The sequence below is a fragment of the Mustela nivalis genome (assembly GCF_964662115.1).
Source record: "Mustela nivalis genome assembly, chromosome: 5".
Lineage (NCBI taxonomy): Eukaryota > Metazoa > Chordata > Mammalia > Carnivora > Mustelidae > Mustela > Mustela nivalis.
In genome coordinates, this window is record NC_139024.1 from 58,438,582 (window position 1) to 58,461,748 (window position 23,167).

At 41.1% G+C, this 23,167-nt stretch overlaps 2 protein-coding genes across 2 annotated transcripts in view; one reads left to right on the forward strand and one right to left on the reverse strand.

Moving 5' to 3' along the window:
- Window positions 1-23,167, reverse strand: part of AIG1 (androgen induced 1) — a 481,448-nt gene that overhangs the window by 112,190 nt on the left and 346,091 nt on the right. The window lies entirely within an intron of this gene.
- On the forward strand, window positions 63-22,229 carry ADAT2 (adenosine deaminase tRNA specific 2). Its single transcript, XM_082730816.1, has 6 exons — window positions 63-219; window positions 10,031-10,135; window positions 13,312-13,462; window positions 14,665-14,771; window positions 20,083-20,155; window positions 20,271-22,229. The coding sequence occupies exons 1-6, from the start codon at window positions 121-123 to the stop codon at window positions 20,312-20,314; spliced, it is 579 nt and encodes a 192-aa protein (XP_082586942.1). The 5' UTR covers window positions 63-120; the 3' UTR covers window positions 20,315-22,229.

The window sequence follows — 23,167 nt, forward strand, 5'->3', positions numbered from 1 at the left end:
TCCCGAGTGCGTCGCCGTTCGACTTCCCTGGAAACCGTGGCCCGCCGTCGCCGCGTTCCGTGACCCGCGCTCCTGCGCGACCCCAGCCTCTGGCGCCGAGCACCGCGGCCCGGGCGCGGCATGGAGGCGAAAGCGGCAGCCACGCCGGCTCCTGGCGGCGGCGTGGGCTCGGTGACCGCGGAGGAGACCGAAAAGTGGATGGAGGATGCGATGCAGATGGTGAGGGCTGCAGGAGGTGGACGCCGTGGGTGGGACGTTTCATTAGCCTCCTTCGTGACCCGAGCATTTGAGCAGACGCCCGGGGTGTGCCTTCTCGCCACCGGAGTCTCGATGGCGGTCACGTTTTCTGGGGTGGACAGCTGGCTTTACTGCCCTGAAATGGTCTTTAGTCTCACCGTGCTGTAGGGGAAGGAAGAGAGGAAATAGAGAAATCGTTTCTTTTGTCCCTGGCACGTCGGAGCCCCACATCCTCATTCAGCTGCTGCTGGCACGGAACGTGCCGAGTCCCCATCTTTCCCGCAGACACACTCGCAAATCCGGAGAGTCCCATTCTTCTGTGCTTAGGACCTCTTGAACCTATCCGGGAGGGGAAAGGACGCTGATAGATCAGGATAAAAACAAATCCCTGCACAGCCAGATCCCACCAGTCATTCGTCTGTCTTCCTGCCCTCTGGCCTTTCCGGGACGGCAGGCTCATTAGGGCTCTGATCTGATGGGTGTCCGGTCCGACCTTCCCCATACTTCCGTGTGCCAGTGAGCTCCTTCACGGGGAGAAGACTGTGTTGGGCAGACGTAGGTAAAATGTCCTAACGGTTCACATTGTTCTAAAGCTGCTGTAAAGGAAATCTTATTTCATACATGGTTCTGATTGTATTTTCCTAGTGGCCTCTGGGCTCCAGTCGTTAATTGATTGCATAATTATGTATTCATTCACTCCACAGATGTTTATGGAGTACACCATGCTTGGCATTGGGAATTCAGCACCGAGACTGATTTTGGTATATTCCTCTCTGCTCTCTGTTCAGACTGTTTCCCCGGCATTCATTCGCTGTTACAGCCAAATGTTTTTCTCTAAGCCCGGATGCATGACAGCGTCTATCCATTTGTTTCAGCTACTTACACAATGTCCCTTTAAACGTGTTTCTCATACTTTTTGGAAAACGACCCAGAGTAAAAAAAAAAAAAAAAAAAAAAAAAAAAAAAGACCATATTATAATGCAACCCAGTGAATAACACACGTAGCTATCACCGAAACAAAAGTTTCACAGAACAGTACTTAACCTTCCTGGTATTTTTTGGATGGGGGAGGGGTGTGCTTGTATTTCGGACAAATATTCCACATCCGTGAGCCTCTTCAGTCACAAGTTTTTTTGGAACGATGCTGTTGGCCTTGGCCAGTCGGAGGATGGAGTCATCTGACTCACCCATCCTGGTAGTGGACCCTCATAGAGCGTAGCGTAAACTGGTACTTGAATCTGCCTGTTGTCTGGTCACTCAGCCACGTTCGTCTGAGTGGACGCGTGAGCCGTGGTACGGATGGTGCGGTTGCTGGCAGAGCATTTCCGCGGCAGGTCCAGCCAGGTCCACGAATTGGCCAGCATCGCTCTGCAGGGCCAGAGCGTGCCTGGCGCCACCGCCACCACCGCCACCACTGCCACCACCACTGCCCCAGCGCAGAACGCTCTTTCGTCCATTTTTGAAAAAAATGCTGGTCCTGACCTACTAACTTGATTTTATGACCCATTCTTGGAGCTCACTTCATAATTTATTTCCTCCAATAAACTTACAAGATATGTAGCATTCTAAAACTTTAATTACTGTTCACATATACATTTAAAAATGAATTTGTAACTTGTCATATGGATTTGTTAGTTCTGAACCTCTTTTATGTTACTAAATCCTCTACATTGGGGACGAGTTTGCACGTGATATCAAAATCTCACTCTCCCTTCTCCAAATCATTTCAATAATGCGTATGCTGGGCAGCTTCTTCCTAAATAGTGAAGATATATACACAAAAAGGCTAAAATTCCCTAGAGTAAGCTGCATTCGTATCCTTCCATGGGTGAGAGAGTTCCAGAGGGCAGATGATACCTGAATGCTGAGAAGTCAGAATTTATGGGCTCTTCCATTCATTTTCATTTGCTTCAGGAGCTCTCTCCTCAAAGTATTTATTTGTGGAGGCTGCTTAGATGAAATTTTCAGAGATGCTACCCTGGAGAACTTAATAGTGTTTGGAGAACTTAATAGTGTTTTTGAAAACATAACTTTATCAGTCATTGGGCTTTCCTGCTCATGTAGCAGAGCTGGGATTTTTTTTTTTCCATCCTTTCACATTTTGGGTCTTTATTTTCCTTTAAGTGTCTTTTGGTCATAATATATTGGAATATTTCCTCCATCTATCTCTGCACTGTTCTCTAGACTTCTGGACTAAATACTTAAGTCCTTTTATGACTTTTTGCTGTGACCTTGCACAAGTCATCTCCTACCCCCTTCCCTTCCTACCCTATAATATGAGATGATTGTACTCCACATAGTTACTCAGATCGCTCTGGCTTTGACATTTTTGTCTCTTAATTGGATTATATATTTTTTATATTGGATTATATATTTTTTTAAGATTTTATTTATTTATTTGACAGAAAGAGGGACTGTGAGCAGGAGAGGGAGAAGCAGGATAAGCGCTGAGCAGAGAGCCCTATGTGAGTCCTATCCCAGGACTCCCAGGATCATGACCTGAGTGGAAGGCAGATGCTTAACCAACTGAGTCGCCCAGGAACCCTTCTTAATTGGATTATAAAAACCTAGGGGATGTGATTACCTAGTTTACCTATACCTACATAAGGTCAAGAAGGACCTTAACTTAGCTCTTGTATTTTGGTTTTGACCTATACATGTTCTTCTAGGTCTTAAAGAAGGGGAAGAGTGCTTGTCATAAATCTTGTGCTTTCTTTAGTCTCTCCCTCCCCACTACAGAAACTTCAAATCTTGAACTACTTCAAAGATTGTTGAAGTAATTCAAGGTTTACTGTGTACTTCTGAGAAGAGTTTAAGATTAAACAAGAAGCATAGCCAGTGCCAAATGTGCTCACCTCTGAGGAATTTGACAGGGAAATATGCAGGGTACATGTAGTACCATCTTCATAGCATTTGTGCAGAGTAGACATATGTCAATGGCCAATATGGATAAGTAGAATGTCTGGCTCTGATTGGACCAGCCAAGTCATATAATTTCTGGGTCTTACTGTTTAAAATAAAGGGATTGTGCTAGAAAATTTCTATCCTAGTCTACGATTTTAATCTACAGACATAAGCCTGAATTATAAAAGAAAGGAAAACAGTTTTTGAAGAAGCTTAAAATCCATTTTTTAAAATGTCTAAAGTAAGTGAGTCTGAGCAAAAAGCCATATAACCCTAATAGTTCAACAGGTATAACATTTTTTGGAAGGCAACCTGACATGATATGATTAACAGCCTCAAAAAAAAAATGTTCATATCATTTGACATAGTAAGATAAATATGTGGCAGTTAGCTTAAGGAAATAGTTTAGAAAGATAAAAGTAATCATTTCAGTGTTTCTTGTAACAGGGAAAACTAGGAAGCATTTCAAACTTCCGATGAAAGCAAATGGTTAAATTATGATATATTACTGGGTTGAATAATGTGCTTTTATCAAAATGGTTATGGCTATTAGGTACAAACAGGACATTAACTATCACGGCTACATATGATATTCAACATTAAGCAAGCAGAATACAAATTATTTTATACTATACATATATTTTTAGAGGTTAGGCATATGGTCAAACCCTAGAATAGCTACTGGCAGCCAGCCAACTTTGACAGGTTCTTAACCTTTCAGCCACAAGGCCTCTTCTGTAAAATGGGTGTATAGTATCTATGTTGCAGGGTTGTATAGGTTAAAAGAGATAATGTTTGTAAAGTCCCTGACATATTATGCTCAATAAATAAAAGCTGTTTTTTTTTTCTTTATCAAATAAACAAAGACTAGAGGAGAACACACACACAAATAATTAGTTAACATGGTAAAGATATTGGTCTTTTTTTTTTAAGATATGGGTAATTTTAAAGAAATTTTTCACTATGCTTTTTTAGTAAAAATCTAATAAAAAAGATAGCATAAGAAGAATAAAAACAGAAAGGAGCCCGTGGTAAGTAAATAGATGTTAGTGGACTAGAGATGGGTTCTTTATACCATCAAAGGCAGAAAACAGAAGAGAAAGATGGATGGGTTTTAATTACATAAATATTAAAAACTTCTGCATGTTAAAAGGACAAGGTACAAAGTAACAACGCAAATTCACAAAGAAATGATCAGATTTGACCGAAAGTTGGTGGGAAAGTTGGAAAGTATAAGAGGAGATGGATTGAAAACTATGTAAATTATTTAATTAGTTTAATTCTATTTTGAACTTGACAGCAAAACAAATATGTATTTTATTGGACAGCATTTCACCTAAACCCATTTCCGTGGGGTTTTAGGGTTGGTCTCACCACCTTCTCTCTAACCCACCATTCCCAGCTGCTCAACCACTCCCCCTCAGCATGGTGGGCTGGGCTAGTCCTCATTCATAACCTGATTTGCCCCACCGCTCATGTTTCCTCTCTCATTTGGACATCAGCTGAAGGCTTTTCACACACACAAAAAAACGAGTTACCCTAAGCAAATAGGAAGATAGTGGAAGAGAGGAAGGGACGTGGAATAAAGGAGCTACATTTGCTGGAAGGAAAAAGAGAGAATTGCAAAGAAAGTATGAAAGGCACATGTCCAGTCACCTGGGGGCCTGGGTGGAGCAGGAGGCTGCCAGGCTTTTTTCCAGCTGACCTAAGTCAGGACTTGGAAAGACAGTGGGCTCCACAGGTTCTCCCTGTCCTATGCCACTCCTTCCCCACTGGGCCTTGCATTCTCTTCTACGTGCTTGAGGTAGCTACACAGCCACACATAGCATTACCTCTTTAGGAGATAGTTTTACAGAAAACCTGTGTCATGTGGCCCCCTCATTTGTTTCTTGCAGTTTTTAGCCTTCAACTTTCTAGGTCTCACTCTCCTTTTGTCCCTTGAACTAGGCCTCTTTTGAACCCCAAAAGTGACAAAGTAGCTGATCAGTGGTGACTGGAGTAGGAATTTGAGGCCGAGTGGCCAGGAACCTGAACCTTGTAGGTGTTCCGTAAATATTTGTTGAAGAAATGAATACCTGAAACAGATTGCCTGGATTTTGGCCTCGGCCTCTCACAGGAGCAAATCCCCTAACACCCCCATGTCTCCATTTACTCATCTGTAAGCTGGGGAAGCTCACTGAATCGATCTCCTAGGGTTGTAAGTGAAATGCATTAATAATGATAAAATGCTTAAAATAGTCCTGGGTTAAAGTAAATTTTTCTTTCTTTCTTTCTTTTTTTTTTTTTAAAGATCTTATTTATTTATTTGACAGACAGAGATCACCAGTAGGCAGAAAGGCAGGCAGAGAGAGAGAGAGAGAGAGAGAGAGAGAGAGGAGGAAACAGGATTCCCGCTGAGCAGAGAGCCTGATATGGGGCTCCATCCCAGGACCCTGGGATCATGACCTGAGCTGAAGGCAGGCAGAGGTTTTAACCCACTGAGCCACCCAGGCGCCCCATCAAAGTCAATTTTTCTATAGTTGTAAGCTTTTATAATTTATAAACTCAGAATCAGAGCAATTGTTATGTAGACATAATAGTCTAGGGTAATAGGTAGAAGCTAGAAATTTAACCTGTAGATAGGTCACTCTTCAAGCCACTGGTTTTCATTTTCACCCTTCCACCAAAATTGCATCTGTGTCACCCACCCTTTTTTCTTGGTCTGTGTCCATCCCCCGTCTCCGCCACTCCCTGCCGCCATCTTCCCTAACAGCAGACACTTCTGATTTTCTTTTTCTTTCTCCCTCCCTCCCTTTCTCCCTCCCTCCCTCCTTCTTTCCTCTTTCTTTCTTCTTTCTCTCTCTCTCTTTCTTTCTTTCTTTCTTTCTTTTTTCTCTTCCTTCCTTCCTTTCTCTTCCTTTCTTTCTCTCTCTCTCTCTCTTTCTTTCTCTTGAAATATTTTATTTATTTATTTTAGAGAGATTGCACAAGCAGGGGAGGGGCAGTGGGAGAGGGAGAAGTGGACTTTCTCCTGAGCAGAGCCACCCAGTCGCTCTGACACCCTTGATTTTCCTGCTACCTTCCTAGGCATTTCTTCTTAACCTCCATTGCAAGGTATTTCTCAATTACTCTACTTGTACTATTATTTTTTAAACGTTTCCTTTTGAAATAATTATAGATTCACGGAAGTTGCAAAAAAAAAAAGAAAAGAAAAGTATATAGGGAAAGCTCCTGTACCCTTCACCCAGCTTTCCTCTGTGGTAACATCTTAGGTACCTGCCGTGCAGTGATCAAACCAGGAGAAGGACATTGCTGCAATCCGTAGAGATTATTCAGATAGAACCGGCTTTGTATGCACACGTGTGTGGAGTTCTGTGCAATTTTGTCATGGTTGGTTTTGTTGACCCTCCACTGGAACTGCTCGGTTACAAGGCTTCGTGCTATCCTTCATAGCCGCTATTCTGTCAAACCTTTAAACCCCGGCAGGCACTAATCCATTCTTAGTAGCTGTAATTTTGCATTCAGGAATGTTATATATGTGAATATAGAATCTTCTGGGGGGGGGTGGTTCTTTTCATTCAGCATGATTTCCCTGAAGCCCATCCAAATGTTGAGTGAATCAGTAGTCTGTTTCTCTTGTTGCTGTGTAGTATTTTATGGGATGGACGTACCATAGTTCAACTATTCATCCTCTGAAGGACATTTGGATCATTTCCAGTTTTTGCCTATTATGAATAATATAGCTACAAACACTTGTGTCTGTATATGAATTCATGTACTGTATGACCACAAGCTTTCGGTTCCTTGGGATAATGCCTGAGAGTGCAGTTGCTGGGTCATATGTTCACTGCATGTGTTGCTTTTTAAGAAGCTACCAAACTGGTTTCCAGAATGACTGTACCATTTTACAGTCCTTCTAGCAGTGTATAAGTAAGTGACCCCATTTTTCTTCAGCCTCACCAGCATTTGGTGTTTTTACTTTTTATTTTAACCACTGATGGTGTGTAGTGGTAACTCATTGTGGTTATAATTTGCATTTCCCTAATAGCTAATGCTATGAATATCCTTACATGTACTTATTTGCCGTCTGTATGCCCTCTTTGGTGAAGTGTCTTTTAATGTTCTTTGTCCATCTTCTAGTTGGATTGTTTTTGGATTTTTTTGTTGTTGAACTTTGAGAGTTCTTTGTATAGTCTTGATAGTAGACCTTTGTGGGATATACAGTTTGCAAATATTTTCTTTCAGTTTTAGCTTGTCCTTTCTTTTTCGTAACAGTGTATTAGTTTCCTATGGCTTCTGTAACAAATCACTACAAACTAGGGGGCTTAAAATGACACAAGTTTATTCTCTTACAGCTCTGGGTGCCAAGTTTTTGAAATTCATTTCATTGGGCCAAACCCAGTGTGCCAGCAAAGCTCTGTGCCCTCTGAAGGTTCTAGAGGTGGTTATGTTTCCTCAACTTTTCCAGCTTCTGGAGCAACATTCTTTACTTGACTCATGGCTTCTTTACTTGACTCATGGCTCCTTCCTCTATTTTCAAAGCCAACTGTGTAATGTCTTCAAATCTCTTTCTCTGCCTCTCTTATTAGGAGACTTGTGATTGCATTTAGAGTCACCCAAATAAGCCAGGATAATTTTCCTATCTCAAGATATTCAATAAATATTTGTGGGATGAGTAAATGATTTCTCCTTTGTGTGTGTGGGGGGTTCTGTGTACTCCCAATCTAATTTTAAATAACATTTTCCGTGTGCTGATTGCCTTAACTGTGTGGGTACTCAGCATCACCATCCTCCCTAGCTGTCAGTCCTCCTCCTGGCTTTTCTTTCTCTAGTAGCCAATGGTGCACTTGTGTATTTATTTATTATTTGTATATATTCACCAAACCTTGGAACTCTTCAGACTTTCGAATTTTGCATAACCTGGCATGCTTTAGCCATTGTTACGGAACTGAACAGAGCTAGCCTGTGGGTGGTTCATGACCCAGTTCAGAAGAATGCAGTCTTACTGCTTCAGCTACTCTCTCCCTACATTTCTGTAGGCCCTAGCTCTGCCCTGCCAGTCTGGAGGAGGAAGGAGAGATACAGTTTGCTATCCTGTGCTGTGCACCTCTCCTTTCACCTTTATTGGCCCAAGGACAAGTTAAGTGTCAGTTAAGAGCCTGGTTGAAGTGGCTAAGTAACCCATGTTAGCATGGTGATAGAACATTATTGCTACTCTAAATAAAGTATAGCTGGGAATTGGGGCTAGTGCAAGAGGTAGAACATGCAGTCTTAAGCAATGTCTTCAACCTTACACTGTATATGCCTTAGGCTGTATGTGAATACCAACACTTAATTAGTAATCTGATCTTCCAAAGTGTCTTCAGGTCTGTCAAAATAAGAAATGCTGTGCCTTTCTAAAAACAGCTATACTTGGATTTTCTTGACTACAGTGAGTTGGAAATGATTACACACTAGTTCCAGGGTTGTATTCTTCCTTGTTCGCTCTCAGCAACAGGATCAAGGAGTATGCAGATATAACCTGCTTGCTTTTGCCCTCTGCCCAAAGAAGTACTCTTTAACTATTTTGGGCCTCGACTGCTGTGGTTCAGTCAGCAACAAAGCCAGGAGAAAAATGGACAGCCTCTGATGGAGGAGACTTTGCATATATAACCAGTGGTTTGCCCTTTCTAGGATGCAGGTGGTGGACATATCCTTAGGCATACTTTTCTAATGGATATTTTTCAGTCAAGATGTTCTTTACAGGCAATGAAATACACGGGTCTTAGATAAGTTGTCCATTCAGTTTTGACTGATGCAAACATCTGTGTAACCCACCCCCTTTACAAGATAGAGTTTTGACTACCCTGGAAAAGTTCCTTGTGTCCCTTTCCAGTCAGTCTGTAGATGCCTTTCCAGGAAGAAATTGCTATCATCGTGTTTAGTTTTGTCTGTTCTAGTACTAAACCTGAAGGGAGCCATACAGTGTGTATGCTTTTGTGTTTGACTTCTTGCACTCAGCGTGTCTGACATTGACCCGTGTTGTTGTGCGTATCTCTAGCTTGTTCCTTTCCATCGCTCAGTAGCAATCCATCATGCCACTGTGCCACAGTTTGTTTCCCTGTTCTCTTGTTGGCGCACACCTGTGCCATTCGTAGATTTGGGATATTATGAATCAGCTATTATGAACGTTCTTTTACAAGATTTTTTTTTTTTTTTTGGTGGACATGTATTCCCTTCTCTTAAATATGTACTTAGGATTAGATTTTGTTCATAGGCTACATGTATATTTATTTTTTAGAAAAATTTCCCAAGCGTTTTCCAAAGTGGTTGTGCCATTTTAGCATAGAGCCCTCCAAAACTTTTCTTGTGTCGAAGCAGAAATAGCACAGAGAGATGTCCAGGCTGGTTACCTTCATGCTGTTGGAACTTGAGAGGGTACCTTCTATAATACTTAGTGAAACAAAAAAATGAAGCAAGTAGAATTTCAACAAGGAGAGGGCTTCAGTAAAATATTTATACATTCTTTTATATATATAAAAGTTTTAGACATTTCTCTTATATATTCTTTTATATTTATATATAAAAGTATTTATATATTCTTTTCCTTTGCAAATATGTATGTGATTTCCGAAAAGCTGCACAGGCCCTGCCACCGTGGGAAGAGGCAATAGCAGCAGCCTTTTGCTCACTTCTTCTTCCAGTGAGAAGAAAAAGAACCAGAGGCTTGGAAACAGTGAGGGGGGTTTGTTCCCGAGTCTCCCTTAATACAGATAGAACAGAACAGAGGCACTAAATACTGAACTGTACGGAGGGAAGGGAAAGCTCAGCTGTATTTCTTTGTTCTGGTGTTTATACATGTGTGCTTTGCTGCGGGTAGTCTTTTCAAGTATTGAACCTTACGTCTTAAATTTTCCACTTTGTCTTTTAGGCCAAGGAAGCCCTAGAAAATATTGAAGTTCCTGTTGGCTGCCTTATGGTCTACAACAATGAAGTTGTGGGGAAGGGACGAAATGAAGTTAATCAAACCAAAAATGTATGTCGATTGAATAGTTTAATTGCAAACATACAACAGTAAGGGTAGGAGTGCACTGCACTTCATCACAGTTGGCAAGAAGGTGGGTCTGTGTCAAGACCTGTAGGTATGAATGGAAGGGTAGTTTCCCTTAACTTTTCTTTTTTTGAATGTCTTCCTCTCTGATTATAAAAGTGATCCATGTTCATTTTTTAAAATTTGGAAAATATAAAACGTCTAATGAAACAATACAATCTTTAGGGCTAATTTTCTATTTCATGGAGTTTTATTTTAGCATTGAGTGAAACTCAAGAAGGAATTTTATTACTTTGGAGTGTTAGTACTGAAGAAATGAATCTAATCTCCATCTTAAGCAAATCTAATATAAAAAAATTCCACTTTACAAAACTCATCAGTTTAACTCATATCACATTATGTAGTACCTTTAAATAATGTTTTCCTCCCAGTAAATTAAAAAATCACCTTTAGTTTATACCTTTAGAGGTATTAAAGTATTGTGTAGAGGAAACTGTTCGTTTACTAGATAATTCAATGGAATAAAGTCTCTACCACCTGCTGTCTCTGTACCTACATGTGGTATACACTTTATTATTTTTTTTAATTTTTATTAATTTTTTAGACAGAGAGGGGACACATGCATGAGTGTGGTGGGGAGAGGGAGAGAGAGAATCTTAAGCAGGCTCCACACCCAGTGCTTGATCTTATGACCCTGAGATCATGACCTGAGCTGAAAACAAGAGATTGACGCTTAACCCAGGCACACTGATATTACACATTAATAGTTTGTGTGCCTTTATGTTATTGTGGTTAGGTTGAGAAGTTCGTGAATTAAGGCAACGCTTCTTGGTATCACAACAGTGTGTCACAGTACGTATAAATGAATTCCAGTTTTAGGATTATCAGAAATACTAGGTGGACTCACAGCTTATAACCATAACACTGCTCACACAGACTTTGATCTTATCATTCAGTTGTGGGAACCAGAGAACAGGCTGGGCTGGTACCGGTGCTATGGGGTATTTAATGTTTATCCATCACATCTATCAAAAAGAAAACACATGCAAAGTAGGACCTGGATTCACAGAGCAATTATTATTTGGATATCAAAACATTTGTGAGGTAAGTAATAAACATGATGCCGCAATTAGTAAATACACAGATACTTGTCGGGGAGTAGAATTCTGTATTTTAAGTAATTGCCCTCTCTCCCTATTTTGTGTATTTTGTGCTTTGGGATAATATCTTTAATATCAGAACTTTGAATGCCCTGATGTCCATCTAATCCCCCCATGACCTGGGTTTCTTTGTATCTTGAAATTAACCTGCATTTATTTTGGTTTCTGTACCTGATAGAAGATTACCCTATAAAATACTATACAAAGACCTTTGACCCCAAATGAGGAAACCTGAGTCCTGCTTTTGGCTCTGATACTACCATTACCTCTCCCACTGTGTGTTTTTGACATGTCCTAAATTAGCTTCTGGTTCTTCAGCACCAAAAGAAGGGTGGAGGGGCGCCAGGGTGGCTTAGTTGGTTAAGTAGCCAACTCTTGATTTCGGCTCAGGTCATGATCTCAGGGTCCTGGGGATCAAGCCCCAAGGTGGGCTCCATGCTCAGCAGGGAGTCCACTTCCTCTCCATTTGCCCCTCCCCCTCCTCTCTCTCTGTCTTTCTCTCTGATAAATAAATCTTAAAAAAAAAAAAAAGCCCAAGGGTGCCTGGTTGGCTCAGTGGGTTAAAGCCTCTGCCTTCGGCTCAGGTCATGATCTCAGGGTCCTGGGATTGAGCCCCACATTGGGCTCTCTGCTCAGCAGAGAGAGCCTGCTTCCCCTGTCTCTCTGCCTGCCTCTCTGCCTATTTGTGATCTCTGTCTGTCAAATAAATAAATAACATCTTTAAAAAACCCTCAAAAAACAAACAAACAAAAAACCCAACACTTTCTTTACTTGTTTCCAGGACATTACATCACTCGGGATTTTCTAAAAAAGTGAGGTTGGTTGCAGGGATTCAGTTAAACAGTTACTTATTGAGTATTCTGGGCAGATTTGACTCAGTAATTCTGAGGCTGATTGTTAAAAAGCCCCTGAATTGGGGAAACTTTTTTTTTTAAGTGCCCCAGTTACTTCTGCTATGCAGGCGGCTTTGGGAATCTGTTCTCTAAAGTCCCTTCCAGCTCTGAGATCGTAACCCAGGACCAGCCTTGCTTCCACCTGCCTGTAGCTTCTATGGCACCTTGGGCCACGGTGCCAGCATCTCTCACACCCTACTCCACGCCACAGGTTCATGAGCACTTCCTGTTTGCCCCAACCAGATCTGTACTTGCTGAGGACAGACTTGGTAGCCTCATGCAGTATTTAGCACTATGGCTTGTACATCGTTAACAATCAGTGTAAGTTTATTGATAAATGTGATTATTCTGAATATCATTAATAATTCTTGCATGTCAGAGCACGTGGACTGCAAGGAGCATACGCTTCTTGTAATTCAGTGTTTTATGAGGTATAGATGCCAGTGAACCCTGTTTTACATACGGGGGAACCAAGGCTTCGAGAAGTTGTGTAACCTGCCCAAGGCCACATAATAAGCGATGTCACAGTCAGGATTCAGACTCAACTATGGTTATTTCCACACACTGTGTGATTTCTCCTATAATCTGTGCCACTCAGGAGGTATCTGAGACTGATACCAAATCTGCTTTTCTCTAGAGTCTGGCAGAGTGAAAAATCTCATTCCAAAGAAAATATAAGTGATGACATCCCACTAACTACCTACACATTTGCCTAGAGTCAAGTGAGGGACGGCCTTGGAAATGTCTGGAATGGCCCACATGCGTGTGAAGACTTCAGGCTTCCCCTCAAATATTCACAAGCTCTAGATTCCTTTTTTCCTCCCTGAGACTAATATTCTCTATTGCATTTTAATTGAAAGAGCATTTAGTTAAGTGGTACTTAACTAAAAATGCAGCATAATTCTCATGCTATCTCCTATTTGGTGTCTTTTGTTGGTGAGGTTATGGGACTTGAACTGGGAAACACATTGCCAAGCACTAAGAGCATCCCCAAATGTTTATTCATTAAAACATTGGCAGAAGCATTAGGCCCATTTTTTTGGTATTGGTTTTCATATGTTTGCACAATACAGTTACATGTTGATGTAATAATCCTCTCTCTCTCCAGGCTACCCGACATGCAGAAATGGTGGCCATTGACCAGGCCCTAGACTGGTGTCATCGAAGTGGCAAGAGTCCTTCTGAAGTATTTGAACACACCGTGCTGTATGTCACCGTGGAGCCCTGTATTATGTGCGCGGCTGCTCTCCGCCTGATGAGTATCCTTTGACTTTGTGAGTTAATGTTGTGTGCCCTTCCTGTAACCTTGAAAATGGCCAGACACATAACCTGCTTTTCTCATATGCAAAAACAGATTTATGAAGCAAGTTGAAAGAGATCGTACCCCTTGGCCAAAAATTTTTAGGAAGGATTTTTAAATCATAAGATTTCTTCATTTTATATCAATATATGTAAAACTATTAACCAAATAAAACTAGAGGAAGAAAAACTCAGAGCTAACAAACTTACATAAGGATAAGTCACAAATTAAAGTAGATTATAAAACTGCAGAGAAAATGTCTGAAGAATATGTACCTTTGAATAATAGATTATAGGCGGTTTAAAATTTTTCTTTCTCTGTTTATATGTTTTTGTTTGTGTTTTGTTTATATATTTTTGCCAAGAATACCTGTTAAATTGTGTGAAAAATTTTAAGTCAAAAGTAAACATAAGGTAAAAAAAAAGTCACTGATGATATTATAATTGTAAATAAATGGGAAATTGAGAAAGTTACAGCTCTTTGAAATGTGTCTTTCATAGAGTAAGTGACACAAATACCGAGTGTTAGCAAGTTTGTCTCTAAGATCTTTAAAAAATTACTTGCTTGTTCAAAACCTCAATTTCATACTTGTACATTTTTATGTACTTGTTTTTCTATGTATATGTGAAAAATTTTTATCACTTAAAAAATAACAGAGGGTTTTGAGTATTACATGTATAGTCTCTACTTTGTGAAGAAGGAGGTTCTGGTAAACTTAGAACTTTCTCCCCATCTTGCCTCACAGAGTGGCTCAACTTTGGTCTGTTTTATATTGGGGCATGGGTTATATTTTATTTGGCAAAAGGTTAGGGGACAATCCTATTTTTAAAAGGTAAAAATCCCCAGATTAAACTCCTGTTTCCTTTCTGGCTCCAATTCTCTAATGACTCAAGGAAAGTGAATTAGGAAAGACAAGAGAGAACACCAAACAATGAACATTCAGCAACTATGTATCTGGTTTTCTTTATTTGCAATTGTGAGATGTTAATCTCTAAATCCTTAAAACTTCTTTTGTGTAATGGTATTGTATGATTTTTAAAATTAAGCCTAAACTTAACTGTTTTTAAAAGTAGCCTGAGCTTGTCTGTCCAGGGTGACCTGGTTTTGTCACTCTATGCGTTTGAGCTGCATACTCTTTTCAGGACCTTAATTCTTTTTCATAAATCCCGCTGGTCGTGTATGGCTGTCAGAATGAACGGTTTGGTGGTTGTGGCTCTGTCCTAAATATTGCCTCTGCTGATTTACCAAATACCGGGAGACCATTTCAGGTAATGTTTCCCATTTATGCTTTTTCTTGCTAATGACTTTGAGCTTTTCACGGGCTTGGGAATAGTTCATGTGTGGTCAGTACACCAGAAAGCCATGCTGGGACTAGACAGACTCTAGGACTTCTCGTCAAGTTCATTTGTGCCTTAGTAGAAGACAGGTAATCATTTCCAGGTGAGTGCTTGCCTCTCTTAAATAGCAGAATCTCTCCAGAAGGAGAGTCCATGGCCTTCTCAGGTATCTCCTGACAGTGTTCACCAGCGCCTTCAGGTATGTTTTGGAGACGCTGACACTGTTGACATTTTCCCTCGGTGAGTGTCCCCAGCTCCCTGCTGCCCCGCGCTTGTGTGAAGCTGGGCCTCTGTCAGTGACAGCAGATACTATTTATGATGCACACACAATATTTTTGCTCAAAGTCCTTTTGCTTTATCACTGTGTACTATTTTTTTTTACATTTTTAAAAAAGATTTTACTTATGAGAGAGACAGTGAGAGAGAGAGTGTGGGTGGGGGAGGAGCAGAGGGAGAGGGACAAGCAGACTCTGCACTGAGCCTAGAGCTCGGCATGGGGCTCAATCTCAAGACCCTATGATCATGAACTGAGCCAAAACCGAGGGCCACATACTTAACCAACTGGGCCACCGAGGCATCCCCATCGCTGTGTACTATTTTTGTGTCTAGCAATGAATATATGTATTTTCATTATGTTCCCCCCTGTCTTTTTAATATGGGCATTTTCCCCAGACCCAAGTATCCACATTGCTTTAATCTTCTCTTTCTCTCTGTATCTCTCTTTTTTTTTTAAAGATTTTATTTATTTATTTGACAGAGAGAGACAATGAGAGAGGGAACACAAGCAAGGGGAGTGTGAGAGGGAGAATCAGGCTCTCCGCTGAGCAGGGAGCCCAATGCGCGGCTCTATCCCAGGACCTTGGGATCATGCCCTGAGCCAAAGGCAGATGCTTTACCCACTGAGCCACCCAGGCACCCCTGCTTTCATCTTCTCTTAAAAATTTTATTTTCTCTTTAATCTTGCCACCTGTCCCAAAGTTTTTATGTTTAAGGCTATGTGCATTAAGAATTGGTAGTTCAGAGTTTGGCTTACAGACACATAGCATTTTTTGCAAACTGGTTTGATTATTTTTTCCAAGGTTAATCCAGAAATATAATGTTTTAAAAAGAAAAGGATTTAATAAATGCTGGACATGGTGGGTGGTTAACTTCAAAGCCCTCAGATATTCTTAGGAGAATACTGAGTACCTATGAAGGGCTAAATTTGGCTGAACCCCACTGAGAATAAGTTTTGGAAAACATTCTATTTTGAGTCTTCCCAGCTGAACATTAGCTTTCCTAACAACTTCTGTACATTTTAGAATAGATGACATTTAACATCATATCAGAAAATAAATTGTAATAAAATGATGGCAAGTAAACAATATAATCAGCTTGACCATTTAAAAAAATCTGTGAAGTGATTTTATTTTTCCAATCACTTATATCAGTAGCTTGAATTTTGATTACCTAACTCTTTGCAAGTGAATTGCTGCTGACTTTGTACTTCATTTATGAGAAAGAGGTAAAGAATTTCTGAAAGTTTCTGGGCAGAACAAGGATGTGCCTTTGGATATTAGACATGGGTAAAAAATTTCTCTCCAACACCTCAGTGACATTGGTGCATAAATAGTCCTCCCCTACGCATCTCTGCACAGGGCTGATCTGGCTGAACTGAAGAATAAGTTTGTTTGTAGTGTGTGTACCTGGCCAAATTGGCTCCAGGGAAATGAATGACCATGATTTGAAGCCATATCTCTAGGTTTGATGCCAAATTATGGTGGTTTTTTTTTTTTAAGTGTCTGAGATTCTTTTTTTTTAAATTAAGATTTTATTTATTTATTTGACACACACACACAGAGCTCACAAGTAGGAAGAGAGGCAGGCAGAGAGAGGAAAGCGGGCTCCCTGCTGAGCAGAGAGCCCAATGTGGGGCTCTATCCCAGGACCCTAAGACCATGACCTGAGCCAAAGGCAGAGGCTTAACCCACTGAGCCACCCAGGTGCCCCAGTGTCTGAGATTCTAAAGAAAACATACCTTAGGTCTCTGGATCCTGTGTTTTCTTCCTTTATTGGACTGGTTTGGGTAGGAGGGTTTGTGGGAGGTGGGATACTGTTTCTGTACTGCAGAGTCGTAGAGTCATTTAATGCTTCTAAGTAGCATTAAGCTCATAGAGGAGACCTATAGAATTATTCTTTTCCAAGAAGATGGTGATTACCTTATAATACAGACCTGGTCCATTTTTTAAACGCTTATTTTAATAAGAATGTGTGCTTTTTATTAAAGCCACAAATTTGTACATATAATGAATAATTGAAAATACTGTCTTGGTATCACAGAGTGATACAGTTTCCTTCTCCATCTAAAACTCAGGGGGTCTCATCCCAGACTGCATATTACAGAGCTTTTAGGTGTGGCTGTGGGAGGTCCCCACCCCAGACCAATTGGATAAGAAGGTGAGAGGGTAGAAGAGAATATAGTAATTTTTTTCTTATTTATTTATTTATTTATTTATTCTTTTTTATTTATTTAGTTTTATTTATTTTTCACAAACTCTGTGTCCAGGGCTAACTTTCACTAGATCGCAGGGAGGGAGCTGCTCTGCTATGTGGGAAACCCTTCACCCAGAGGCAGGTTTTCCATGAACATTCATTGATGATGGGTGAGGGGTCAGGCCCCTATATGTGTTCTCCCTGTTTCTCAGGAGAGGGGCTCACCACACCGGACCCTTTCCGAATGGGACTGTGGGGGTGGGCGGGTGGGGTTGCCCAGGCAGCCTTGGGCTGGGACGGCGGGGGGACCAGCTATCGGGGACCAACCAAGGCTCCATGTCACTATTTTATCTTCCACCTGGGGGGGATTCTGACAGAGAGGCATTCAGCCATAATCCCATAGAGTTCCCAGGTGATTCCACTAAGCAGCCAAGGTGGAGGAACACTGGTCTAACTTCATAGAAGAGGAGAGTGCTTTGTGCTAGTTGGTGTTCATGAGAACATGAGGAGAGGTGGCGCTCTGAGCAGCATGAACGCTTAATGTGGTGTGAGGAGAAGGGGACTGACCCACCATGGTTAGCATGATCTGAGAAGGTTGTGAGGACTAGAAGCCAAAGGAGGAGGGAGCTCTAAAAGGAAGCAAGAGTGGTCAGTAGTCTCCACAGCTGCAGAGAATTGAGGAGGTTGGAAAGGGAACCAGTGTTTTGGTCAGTAGGGGCCGGTGGGATATTGGAAGCAAAGCCAGTGAGGATGAGGTTGAGGAGGAAGTGAGAATCACAGGAGCAACAGTGAGGAGTCTGGAATGTTCTCAGGGACCAGCAGAGTAGCAGCTTGCCTGAGGGGCAGGGTGGAAGGAAGGTTATTGGGATCCCCTGCCCAAGCTTTACTGAGCTATAATTGACATATAACGCTGTGTATGTTTAAAGTATACAGTGTGAGGATTTGATAGCTGTATAGATTATGAAATATTTACCGCAATAAAGCTAGTTAACACACATCCAACTCACATAATTACCCTTTTGTTGTTGTTATGGTGAGGACATTTAAACTCTACTCTCTTAACGTAACAGTTTTCAAGAACACAATATAGTATTGTTAACTAGAGTCACCCTGCTATACCTTAGATCCTCAGAATTTACCTTAGAACTGAAAGTTTGTATCCTGAGATCAGCTGTCTCTTCATTCCCTCCAACCCCCCACCCCTCCACTCCTGGCAGCTACCATTCTACTCTCTGCTTCTATAAAGAAAGTGTTTTATAGCTATATATATCATTATATATATGCAATAGAGTATTCAGCTGTAAAAAAGAAGGAAATTCTGCCATTTGAGACAATGTGGATGGACCTTGAGGGTACTATGCCGAGTGAAGTAAGTCAGAGAAAGACAAATACGGTATCATCTCACTTACATATGCAGTCTAAAAACATCGAACTCTGAAAGATTATTTCTTTTAACAGGGAAGGTTTATGTGGGCCATAGAGGCTCAGGTAAGAGCTGACTGAAGGCACAAGAGAACGGGAGGTTCGTTCTGACCAACAGACCACACCGGCCAGGCCCTTGTGTTGGCGCTCATTACCAGCCTCTCCTCCTGTGGTTGCTTCCAGATGTGCCTCCCCGGAATCTCTGTCCATTTAATCATTTCATGCACCTTAGAAGGATGCCATGTATCAAGTCCAAATTCCTGTGACACAGCTTCAAAGCCCTGCATATTTTGACCTTATTTTATCTAATTCTTTATCTACAGGCCCTCACCCCCCATTAGTTGGTTTCCTCACACAGCCCAAGCATATTCTTACTCTTTCCCTGAAATGCTCTGCTCAATGTCTTAAAATATTTGTTTTTCTCTTAATTTTTAATTTTTATTCATTCTAGAGAGTACATGTGCATTTGCATGCGAGTTGGGTGATCTGGCAGAAGGAGAGAGAGAGAGAGAGGTTGAGAACCTTAAGCATGCTCAGTGCCGCGGGGGGAGCCCGTCTCGAGGCTCCATCTCATGATCCTGAGATCATGACCTGTGCCTAATCGAGAGTCGGACGCTTAACTGACTGAGACACTAGACACCTCAAATATTTGCTATCTTTAAGACAAGTTCAGATTTCATCTTCTTATAATATTTCATGTAATTTCACTCCTGACCATTATCATAGTTTCTTATTCTTTCACGTATCCATCTCTGGTCTAGTTAGATACCCAAGACGGATCAAACTGAACACTTTAAAAAAGCTTATTTATCTGAGAGAGAGGGAGCACAGGGAGGGAGGGGCAGAGGAAGAAAGAATCTTAAGCCAGCTCTGCACTAAACACAGAGCACCTCCCGGGGCCCAACCTCACCACCCCAAGATGGGCCACTGGTAAACAGGAGTAGAGAAAAATAGCTCATGCTTAACAAACACTGAAGATGTGCGAGGTATGTAACAGGTGTTATTTTTGTAATCTTATTTAATCTTCATGAAATCCCTCTGAGGTAAGTGCTGTAATTACCTACCTTTTACACACGAGAAAGCTGAGGCACAGAGAGTTCATATGGAAGATCACATAGCTAATAATTTAGTACATGGTTGAGAAAGAATAGTTGATTAGAGTGATGTTTGAGTCCATACATCTGTTCTTTGGGTAATGTTCTTACTTACCCATATTGCTGCTATCCCCAAAGTATACTAATGTTATCTGAAATAAGTTTATGTAATTATGTATACTTTGCTGTGTTTGTGGGATATAGGCCACATTTTCATTTGCCAAAAATCATTCTCAGTTTTTTCATTTCATCAGTGCATTCCCGGATATCGGGCTGAGGAAGCGGTGGAAATGTTAAAGACCTTCTACAAACAGGAAAATCCAAATGGTGAGTTTTCCCCTGTTGTACATAACGTAACCTCACTGAAGACAAGTCAGTGTGAAGAGACTCGACCAGGGCCCACCTCTTCATTTTCTCTTTTCCTTTTCTATTGTTTTCACAGCACCCAAGTCAAAAGTCCGGAAAAAGGAATGTCAGAAACCTTGACTTGCTCTACTGGAAGGCTGATGCCCCTCGATGACATTCTTGGACTGAAAGCTGTTGACATCGTTGAATCATGTTTACATATGTCCTTAACTCCTGGGAAAATCATCTCTCCCCATTTGCTCTGTTGATGGAACCAATCAGCACTTTTAAAAAGGCTCCCAGTTGTGAACAATGATTAGCTTTTCTGTAAGCTTAAAGAACATTTTAAGAAGGGGGGGGAAAAAAAAACAAAGATTGAGGTTTTAGAAATTAGTAAGCAGTGCATAACCTTCTTGCCAAAAATCACTGTGCCCAGGCAGGAAAGTCCCGAGTTTCAGCGTATGTGCCTCCAGACCCAGTTGGCTGGCATGTATCTGGACTGGAGTGCACCACGCAGGGGACACCTGCTTTATGCCTGGCTTTTCAGAATCGGATGCTTCATTGTTTGTCGTCACTCTGTTCTCCCAGGGGTTGAGGGCCGTGACTTCCTTGGAATCTGTAGAAGAGTTATGTACATCTAGACTATGAATGTTTGCTCCTCAGAACAGGTTTTTTGTTGTTGTTTTTTTTGCTTTTATAAAGCAGAAAAAAATGCATATTTTTAAGACAAGTACTTGAGCGTCATTTTTAACTCATAGCACATTGCTATCAGAAAACCATCCTTATGCCTTCTTTAAAAATGAAGATGAATATTTTCTTAAAAATAAAAGGTAAAAGCAGAAATGAGACAGTTCCTTATTTATTATCAAGCAGCTGTCCTATGCCAGGCTCTATTCATTAATTGAATCCTCAAACAAAACACGGAGCTGCTGTTGTAGCAGGGGAGATAGGAGACGCCACCTAGATTATATAGTATTTTAGAAGGTGTTAAGAATTAGGACAACAAGGGAAAAGCAGGGTAAAGGGGATAGACATGGCATTTGGGGTTGGGAGGCTGGTTGTGCAAGTGAATAGAATGGTTCGTTTAATCTGAAATCAATTTATTTCTTTTTATAAAAGTCCATATTTAGAATTAAAAGCTAAAATGCAAAAATGTGCACAGAACCCTGGAAAGGGTCTCTGCAGCAGGAAGTCCACGATACTCAGCCTTCTGACTGCAGCAAGCAAGGGGCCCACGCGGGTGAGCGAGCAAGCTTGCAGAGCCGCCCTGGGTTTCGCTGCGTCTGCCCAGAAGGGGGCCTCGCTGTTCCACCAGAAGCCCAGCTCCGGGCCCCTGTTGCATTTCTCCGGTGGATTCATTTCCTTGATGCAAAGCATCTGTATTTGTTGGTTCTGCCATTTGAGCGATGTCTGACTTGTTTGTTTTGAATTACATTACAGGCTGGAATGTAATTGTGGTAAAAGTATTTTTATATTGCTGAGAGTAGCAGCTAATCACAGTTACATGCTTCAGAGGATTTATAATTGCTTGGTTTTGTACGTGTGTGTTTTTAACTGCATTTGAGAAATTTTATGGGGAAGAATGTGCATAATTTTAAATCTATAGTAATGTTACATGTAACTTCTTCTCAATTTCACCTACTTTAAAAAATTATCTCTTCATTAAATTTTAGTGCTTTGACTAGTTTATTCCTTTCTGCAGTTGGTCATAATTCATTTCTGGCTCCTTATGCTTTTCTGCAAGCTGACATTAGTGTACTTACTGTCTTCAAATCATCGCTTTTTCGGGGATTATTCATAGACAGAAAACCTGGGACCTTTCTTCCAGTGCCAGTAAGGACCAGTAAGTTTGTCCAGTGCATCTATGGCAAGTAGGTTCTTGGTAAACATTTGTTAAGTAACATTATTGATTGAAGTTTGGAGAAAATAACAAGGGGGATATCTAGGATAAATAGCCAAAGCCCAAGATAGTATATGGGAATTTTAGCTTAAAAATTGTCAATGTTGAAAGTGTGAAGAAAGTAATAAAATGAAACCAGAAAGGATCGAAAGAAAAGACTTACGGATATATTCTGCCTCTGCTTTGTTTTGGGGAATGGGTACTTTCTGATTTCTAAGCATGGCCGAAAATTTTAATTTTGGTTACGACCTTTTTGATTCTCTCTCCAGTGACTGGTTGACTTATAGAAAAGTCTCTCCTATATTTTTAGTCTTAGGCAGAGTTTCCTCTTCTGCTTTTGGGGAAAAAATCAGGTCAGACAGCATATGGCAGATTGCCGGTCAGCGCCTCTAGTGCTGAGATGGGAGCATTGTGAGGGCATAGACGTCAGTCAAGTCTATGGGATTCTGAAGTTTCAAAGCTGTGGTGAGTTGTGGATATATGATGAGGTAATCCTGCTCTCTGAGCTCCACATTCTCTAGCTACTTGGACATGGCTTAAAATGTTAGGAAGCTCCAGTTCAGATAGAATCCAACTGATTGACATGGATAGTGCCTGTCTAAGAGACTTGCTGAGAGACTTGTTTTGTGCATGGGATGAATCTGGAAGTTGTGGGATGTGAAAGGGTTTTAGAATCACAGCCGTGTTTGGAGGGGTTTGTAGGAAATGATTGCATCTAAGTTGCTAGAGTATCCAGTGTTTGCTGGTCTTTGCAGTGGACTCTGCTGAGAATGGGTGGTGTGTAATGCTTTGGCAGGCTTAGATCACTGATAAAAGATTATGTTAAAATAACTTTGCATTTTCTTGTTACATGGTATAAGCATCTCTTCCTGTGTTGTATTTGGAATATTACAGAGGCAAAATAGATAGCCAAGAATGCCAATGTAGAAAAGAGCTCTTAATTTTTCTTTTATTTTTTAAAAAAAGATTTTATTTCTTTATTTGAGAGAGAGAGCATAGGCAGGGGGAGGGGCAGAGGGAGAAGCAGACTTTCCACTGAGCAGGGAGCCCGATGCAGGGCTCGATCCCAGGACCCTGGGATCATGACCTGAGCT